This window comes from Lygodium microphyllum, chromosome 25 (genome assembly GCF_053477565.2).
Source record: "Lygodium microphyllum isolate KBCC chromosome 25, Lygodium_microphyllum_v1.1.10, whole genome shotgun sequence".
In the NCBI taxonomy this organism is placed as follows: Eukaryota; Viridiplantae; Streptophyta; class Polypodiopsida; order Schizaeales; family Lygodiaceae; genus Lygodium; species Lygodium microphyllum.
In genome coordinates this window covers 112,300,015-112,308,728 of record NC_141159.1, presented here as the reverse complement: position 1 = coordinate 112,308,728, position 8,714 = coordinate 112,300,015, and the positions used below count along the sequence as shown (strand labels likewise).

Here is an 8,714-nt window from a genome sequence, read left to right as displayed (position 1 = left end):
CTCTTTCTGGGAGTGTCACATGACTAATTCCTCTCCTTGTGCATACATTAGCTTTGGTCTTTGGTGGCAAGATTGATGTATTATGCCACTTAGATATATAAAAGAGAGGAAATAATGATGCATTGAATGAAAAAGGAGGTGGAAAGAAGGCGGAATAAGATCTCTACATGTACGAGCTTTAAATGGAAAATGTGGCAAGAGTAGTTAAGGAGAAAAACAATTGCTCCTAATTTCCAAAATCAAGGCAAACACGAAAAGGGCTATCCAATGATTTGGAAACTTAATGTGGCCAATTAGAATGTTTCCATCTGCAGGTGAATAAGCATTGAAAAATGCATTACTACAAATCAAAACACTTTGTAGGTGTAAAACTTTCTATGATGTTGAATTTCAAGTGGATATTCTATCAAAAGCAAGTGGAAAAGTGAACCATTGGGCACTTTGTATCTGACTTGGTATAAGAGGGAGGGCAACTTTTTCCCCTAGTATTTAGTAGAAATGCTTGACTTTCAGGAGTAGCAACAATGACAAACATATGAAAAAATGAAGCTGAACAATGACTCGGAGTCTCTATATACAATGACTCGGAGTCTCTATATATAAATAATAAAACATGCAAATAATAACACATTCAGATCCTAGAATGATACAAAGCAACCATGCCAATTGTTAAAACCAAATGTTTCATTTTGTAATTGAGAAATATAAATATGAAAAAAACAAATGCCTATTTGTCAAATGTCTAAGGTTTCTTTTGGCCACAAGAATAAGAAAAAATAAGCAACAATGCTGGTTTTCAAATTCCTGAAGGTTTCTTTCGAGCTCTAAACACTTATAAAATAATAACAAACACAAAATCAGTGAAATTGCATTGCATCTAGTTGTGGTAGTTCGAGCTGAGAAGTGATAGGTAGAACCCGGTGAGAGTGAGAGTGAATATAAAACAGTAGACACCGCCAGTGAGAGAGTGAGAGGGAGGAGATTCACCATGGGAGCTGGCAAGAAGAGCTGCAGGAATTATCAGCCACTCCACTCCTCCTCTTCTTCTTCTTCTTCTTCTTCTTCTTTCTGCTTCTTCCTCTTCTTTTGCATTTGCTGCTTCTTGGAGCTACCTGCATTGCTGGATTTGGGCGTGTCAGCTCGCAGAGTGAACGTTTCCTATGACCACCGATCCATTCTCATCAATGGCAAGCATAGGATACTCAACTCGGGCTCCATCCACTACCCCCGAAGCACTCCAGAGGTAGGTAGAGAGAGAGAGAGAGAGAGAGAGAGAGAGAGAGAGAGAGAGAGAGAGAGAGAGAGAGAGAGAGAGAGAGAGAGAGAGAGAGAGAGAGAGAGAGAGAGAGAGAGAGAGAGAGAGAGAGGTTTCATCTCATATTTATCATTCTCTATGCATTTTGTTTGTTTTAGATGTGGCCTGATCTCATAGAACATGCCAAGAAAGGAGGCTTGGATGTCATAGAAACTTATGTATTCTGGGATGAACATGAGCCAGCAAAGGGAAAGGTACTCTCTCCCTCTCACCACTCCTATATCGGTCTGAAACAGACCAATGCTCCATTAGCTCTGCTCACAATGCTATTCTTTTAAAACCCATTTATCAATTGAATGCAAATCAATGCTTGTTATTCAGCTTGTTCCATTTTTCGGCTGCCCTTAGATGAGCTCCATTAATCATTTTACAGCCAATCCATGCTTTTTCTTATGTTTTGGCTTGCCTCAATTAAGCTCCAGCATTTATTATTACTCCAAAAGAGTTCCCAGGCTTAGTGCCTTTGAACACTTGTTTATGTTTTGCAGTATGATTTTAAGGGGAGAAGAGATATTGTGGGGTTTGTGAAGGTGGTGCAAAAGGCAGGCCTTTTCATGAACCTTCGCATTGGCCCTTATATCTCTGCAGAATGGAACTTTGGGTAAAGACTCATTTCCATCAGAATTTTGTGATTTAATCCCTGATGGGCACTATGTTTTGTTCTTTTGGGTAAAAAATTCTTATCTTGTGTACTTTCTTTTGATCCATTTCCATTTCAATCAGAGGCTTACCAGTGTGGTTGCACCTCGAGCCGCATGTCGTCTTTCGCACAGACAATGTGCCTTTCAAGGTAATCTTTTAGACAGCAGTCTTGTGCCATTTTGAAAGAAAAGATGGGGAAAAAAAGGTATAAGCTTCTTTTCAAGACCTTCTCAAATGATTTGCACCAGTATTGGAGGTGGTTTTTTTGAAAATTTCATTGCATCAAAATTTGGAATTAGCTAAATCAGGTAGTAGATTATGAATATCTTTTGCATGTCTACCATAGTGTTGGCTTTTTTTCTTCCTAATGAAATGTGTGTTCAGAGAAAACAGTGATTAATGATTTGCTTTTCCTGCAAAGGCAAAATGCCCATGTGAATGTTCACCTAAGTCTATCTTTTGGCTTTGAGTTGAACGAGCAGGCACACATGAAACGGTTTGTCAAGAAGATAGTAGACATGATGAAGCAAGAGAGGCTCTTTGCATGGCAAGGAGGGCCCATCATAATGGCTCAGGTAGATGCCCTTGTATCATAGTCAAACAAGAAATCAGTTTCTCAGAAAATGTACAGAAGAATCAGATGCCATAAGCTCAGTCAAGGTCATTAAAATGGAGAAGAAATGTTTTCCTCATCCTTGCACTTCTCAATCCTTAATTAAGTGCCTTCTCCAATCTGCATTGTCAAGAAGCCTTTCAAATGTTTTGGAGGTAGTGGTGCACCTCAAGAAGGGAGGCATCCTACAAGTGATCTCCATACTTTGTTGTGAAACCTCACATATGCGGCGTCATGACGATGTGATTCTGAGGCATGCTTAATGTGCTGTACCTTACTTTATGATGAAAGAATTATGAAAGGTTGAAATATGTATCACAGCTCAAGCTTGTGCCCTCAGAACTCATGCTCTTGAATGCAGATAGAGAATGAGTTTGGGACATGGCCTTTGGGAACTCCAGAACACGCATATTCCATGTGGACTGCCAAAACAGCTGTCTCACTCAACACGGGTGTGCCTTGGATTATGTGTCTGCAATTTGATGCTCCTGATCCTGTGGTGAGTACATGATCTCTGTCTGTCTGTCTGTCTTTGGCTCTGTCTCTGTATTTCTCCCTTCCCATGTGCGCATGAAGGTGCCAAGCGTGCATTTTCATTAAGGTGTTTGATATTTTCTGGAAATGATGCACTTCATATCTCATGAGTCATGCAGTGCAACCTTTTTTCTCATGGAAACCAGTAATGCATCCTGGCCTTTTATAACCTGAATGCATATCAGCATACAGTTTCACACCCAACTCTGTGGATTCATGTATGGACCTGCTTCTGTGTACCTGTATTGGGCTGAATGGACATTGCAATTTCTAAAGGATCACTGGGGGAAGTGCAGGAAAAAAACCGCTAGTGCAGATTGCTACATCTTTAGATGTTAGGCCATCATCAGAGCTTTTGTGAAATGGCTTTGTGGTTTTTGTGCTCCCAGATCAACACCTACAATTCCTATTATGCGGACAGTTTCACCCCAAATGGTGACGACAAACCGAAAATGTGGACCGAGAACTGGACGGGCTGGTGAGACTGCCAAAAGAATCAAGTGCTTAGCATAGAAGTTTCGATATGCAGGACGATCCTGTTCATCCATAAAGGCTTAATTAACATTTCTTGTCATTAAGATTAATTTTGAGAGTCAAAAAAGCTACTATCCTTTATGTATAAATCTAATCACAGAGCCTGAATTTTCCCTTTAAAAATCACCCCGAAATGCCAACATTCTTCTCATATGACAATTTATCTTAAAATCAAGGTTAAGATCTCTTGTCCTTATGAAGTTCATCTGATCACTAGAAAGCCTAAAATTTATGGATCAATCTGCTTACAAGACCTTAAAAATCATCCCCAAAGGCTAACATTTCTTGTCATAAAGAAAGCAATCTTATAGGCAGCAATCACTTGTCCTTATGAGGTCAACTTGATTAGAAAGCTTAGGATTTTTGATTACACTTGCTGTGAAGGTCAAGATTACGTGGTTATGATGGAACTTATTAACAGCGAGTTAGCAGTGAGATTTGCAGGTTTTTAAATTAGCATTGATTTGCAGGTTTCAGTCTTATGGAAAGCCCACCCCATATAGGCCTGTGGAGGACTTGGCTTACTCTGTGGCACGCTTTTTTCAGAAGAACGGTAGTTTCCAGAATTACTATATGGTAATCTTCTTCTCTTGTTTTGAACTTGTTTTTGCTAATTACATGTGCAAGACAATCACAGCCCCGTAAAGAACTTAATACTTCCAGACAGCGAGCTCAAAGAGTATAACGGAGTATATAGCTATCAGCGTTAATGACATGAGCACTCGAGACACATCAAGTTAATATGTACGAACTTGGATAGAGCCCTCGAGCCACATCAAAGTTAACTAAAGTTCACTAGTAAAGTTTTGTTGTTCCAAATTCTGATCACACCCAGTTCAATCCCATGTGCCCTCTATTTGGAAGTTGCAGCCCGTGGAATTGATCAGATGTGAAAGACGATCAAGATAAGGTGACAGTGGATGAGCGGCAAACACATAATGGACGGTATTCCGAAGACAACCTTGCCTCACCAATTCGCCCAAACTCCAAGATTTTGTCAAGCAGAACCAAGAATGCAAGAAGCATTGCTTTCTTGATGGAGCCAGTAAACAACATTTGGTAATTTAGTCCAAAGCCTAGGTCAGCCATTTTCTGAGAGATTAAATCCCAATGAATCAAATCAAATTCCTTTTCCACATCACTCTGTAACTATAGACCATCTTGGTCTGTATGTTTAGAAACTAGCATATTCTATGGCAAAATAGGTTCACCAGGTTATCTATAATTTCGATTCCAGAAATAAAGCCGTATTGGGATTGATACAACCCCGCATGAAGAACTCATTTCAGTTGATTAGCAAGCATCTTGGTAACGATCTTATAAGCAAGAAGCATCGAGGCGACTAGTCAGACACGTTTCTTTTTTTGGTGAAGCTACTGTTCACTATATCACACATATGCAAAGAGAGCTGACTGCATAACCAGTAGCGGTAAAATGCAACCAGAAGAAAAGCAAATTTTGCATCATCAAGCTAGCAGGTATCATATAGAGGTAGCTGCAGCAAGTGGCATAAGTAGCTATAGGGTTGAAACAACTGCAATCCCAAGGTATGCATGGTTTCTTTGGTTCCAAGTTGTTGAGAGAGCCCAAAATTTGTGACGTAGCTGAGACTAAAATTTGCCGAAAAGTCAAAAAGAATCTTCAAAATCTCTGTGCAGGAAAGCAGGCATGCAACTGTTGAGGAATTAATCTCTCTCTCTCTCTCTCTCTCTCTCTTTCTCACAGATGGATAAGCAGACACACGTGCACCTCTTTGGGTGAAATGATTATGTTATGCCCATGATCAAAGAGAAACATATTCTATTGGACCATACTACATAGCCTATATCAAGGACATTGAAAAAAGAGGGAATACTGATTGTGAACGATATTGTGGAGTCTAAGGCCGTCATACAACAATTGCTGCAGAGATAATCTTTTCTAAATATCAACAGAAGTGTCTCAAAAGACCATACGGTTTCAAGATTTCCAAGACCCCATAGCACAAGAGTGCAAAGAGCATATTGTTTTGTTTCGAGATTTGCATAAATGAAGTTTAAGTTCATTTACCATATAATCAACCTTTGACAATTACTGCACTAATTTTGCAGTTTCTCAATGTCATTTTTTTGACAAACTGCTCTTGTGTTGATGATTAAATGAGCAGAGCAATAGTATCAAAGCAACATATGCAGAAGTTCGAGCAGGTGAGATTCTTTTAGGCATGCTACACCATTTATAGCACCTTGTTATCCTGCTGCAGAACTCAATAAATGCAATGATTTTTACCAAATCTACATTCTATAGCCATAACTTATCTTGCAGCAAAACTTACCACCTCTGCGTCTTGCCTCTAACAACGTCCTTTGGCTTACATACACTCTGATTACATGATGCTGCAACATACATCCCCTAGTCCTGCAGAAACTCACAGAGCAACATCTGCCAGATCTACAAAGTACAAAAATTTGCAGCCCCTAGCTGTCCTACAGAAATACATGCAATCCCGAGTTGAGCAACATTTACAACTTCTACATTGCATAAGCAACATTTACGGCCCCTACTTATGCAGAAGCAACATATAATCCTATTTTCTTGCAACTACTAGTTCAGCTCATGATTTTGTTGCCGCACTACTCAATCATGGACAGAACACACATTGTCTTTGTTTGGGATATACTTTATAGCCACATATTTGCCTACTGCACAGCTCAGTAAATACAATGCCTTTTTTGTCTTTGTTGGGATACATTTTATAGCCACATGTTTACCTACTGCATGAGTCGGTAAATACAATGCTTTTTTTAATCAAATGTACATTCATCTGAGCAATGTTTACAGCTTGTATGGCCCATATTTCTTTAGCAACATTTTCAACCAAGGATTTCTTTTGGCATAATCAGTCATGGACAAAATGCATATTAGATACAAGTTAAACGTCTGAAAAACATGAATCTATGCTGTGCTTAGGAAGTTTTCATAAGCATATCAAGGCACCCTGAAACTTTATCCTTAAAGCTTATCATGGATCACTTATGGACTATGGGTTCTGTCTGGAGAAGCTTCAGTATTGATGTTTGCAAGAGGCTGAATATAACCTCTGCTTAGCACAGTCCTTCCTGCAAAAGGCTGGATGTTTCAAGGGGACACATGGGATTGAGTAGCAATGGCAGAGCAAGGCACACTAATGATGTTTGAAGGAGGTATTCAAACTTCAAGCTTAGGGGTGTTGCACGGTTGAACTTGACCTTGAGGGGTGGATGCAGGCAGGGGAGGTTCAACCTTGAGGAATAGATTACAAGGAGTTGGTGTCAATTGGGATAAGGGTTCACTTTCTAAGACAATCTCTTCACATTGTGAATGGGACTTATATGACCCATATGGTCACCTCCTCAGTGTACGTGCTCATGGATGATCTGGACAATCTGCTGCAACAAGATTAGACGCAACTCGGGGTGGAAGTTGAAAGGATTGAAGAAAGACACGTCAACAAAGACAATTCAAAAAATGGAAAAGAGTACTTGGGCATTGAAGTGCCAGTATATGCACATATCCATAGGAACAAAGCCAATTCTATGAGCAAGCCCCAAACTAGGGAATGCTTTAACTATCAATGATCAATCATAGATGCCTGATCATGCGTAATATGCTATTGCAATATTGCCAATTAACAATGTAAATACTTTATGTCTGCCTGCAAGACTATATTCACTCATATGATCACCTTATGGAGCAGATAGCTGATATAGGCACATCAAAGTCAGAGAGAGTGGTTGTCATGTTTCATTTTAGTTTTGTTTTTCCTGTTGCAATCCTTTGAAATTCCATATCCATATATTGGAGTCATCACCTTCATCTAGGAGAGTGCTCTAGTGTGGGTCTAATAGGTCCAGTATGGTACTTTTTCATCCATTACCCTAATGGTTGTCCTTTAAACATGACTGAGCTAGTATGCACATTTGTTAACATGGCTTGTAAGGGCATGCTGTAGTGTTGGCTAGGGGGATCTAGCTTGTTATCGAGGGGAAAGTTACCCCTACTTGACTAGCACTTTTGTAGTTTTTTTTTTTCTTATATCTGTTTTTGAAGGGCTTGATTCTGTCCCTTGTCTTTAAAATTAGTACAAGAGATAAAAAATACCACACTGCAAGATATTGTGCATGGTGTGCACTCTTGTCTAAGTTAACTGCACTAAGGCTAACTTTATATGAGTAGTTTCTATGCTGGTTGTTCACTTGATGTGATCAGATCATACATTCTCTGTCGTCCTTTTGGCTACTGTAATTGGTCTTTTGTTTATTGTCAGCATTTGTACGAAGTATGTGGCATTAGATCAAAAGGGTTCATTTTGTCACTTAATCAACTTTCAACAGGAGCAAGGTCATATGAAGCATGAAAACAGGATTTAAACAAAAAGGAAGATTCCAAGCATTTGTAAATAAAGTGATCTTAATCATTGCATGTTCAACGCTCAAGTGTCATGCCAAACTTTTAATTGATGAATGTTTATGTTGTGCAGTATCATGGAGGTACCAATTTTGGTCGGACTGCTGGGGGTCCTTTCATTACAACCACCTATGACTATGATGCACCGATTGATGAATATGGTGCGTTCTCTAGTATGCTTGCACCATAAATATAATAACTTTAGTGCAGCTATAAATGAGTCTGATGATGAATATGCTAGCAACATAATACTTTTGACTTTATTAAAAGATAACATTTCAGGACTTTCGTGCAGATGGCTGTGCTTTAACTTGCTCTGTGTTGCGAGCTGGTTTTCAATATGAAATGGACTTGTGAAGTTACAGCATTTCTGATAATTTGTGGTCAGGAAGTTTAATGACCCTGCTGAAATTTTTGATGCATCACTTATGCTAGCTCACTTATAATGAGTTTACCTACTCAAACTCCATGCTTTATCAACCTAAACCAAACATTCACTAGAATTGGTCGTGCTATGATTTTGCCAGAACAATGTCTGGGAAGTGAAATGAATGCTTTCAAAGCCCAAACTCTCTTTTTGTTCCTGTTTTTGGGTTCTCTTGTGGGTCTTAATGTGCATCTGGAGGATATTCTTCACTGTTTTTGGGTGGC

General features: G+C 39.3%; 1 protein-coding gene across 2 annotated transcripts in view; it reads left to right on the top strand.

Annotated features, from left to right (window-relative positions):
* The first annotated feature begins 889 nt into the window (after positions 1 to 889).
* The window catches only part of LOC148014637 (beta-galactosidase 2-like), an 80,770-nt gene continuing 72,945 nt past the window's right edge, over positions 890 to 8,714 (top strand). The window contains exons 1-9 of one of the 2 annotated variants that reach the window (XM_087666718.1): positions 890 to 1,243; positions 1,414 to 1,509; positions 1,804 to 1,916; positions 2,039 to 2,105; positions 2,440 to 2,532; positions 2,932 to 3,069; positions 3,494 to 3,582; positions 4,109 to 4,214; positions 8,137 to 8,224. In XM_087666718.1, the coding sequence (XP_087522844.1) occupies positions 989 to 1,243; positions 1,414 to 1,509; positions 1,804 to 1,916; positions 2,039 to 2,105; positions 2,440 to 2,532; positions 2,932 to 3,069; positions 3,494 to 3,582; positions 4,109 to 4,214; positions 8,137 to 8,224 (1,045 nt within the window). In that variant the 5' untranslated portion in view covers positions 890 to 988. The remainder of the gene's footprint in view (positions 1,244 to 1,413; positions 1,510 to 1,803; positions 1,917 to 2,038; positions 2,106 to 2,439; positions 2,533 to 2,931; positions 3,070 to 3,493; positions 3,583 to 4,108; positions 4,215 to 8,136; positions 8,225 to 8,714) is intronic. The other variant, XM_087666719.1, reaches the window with a different exon arrangement.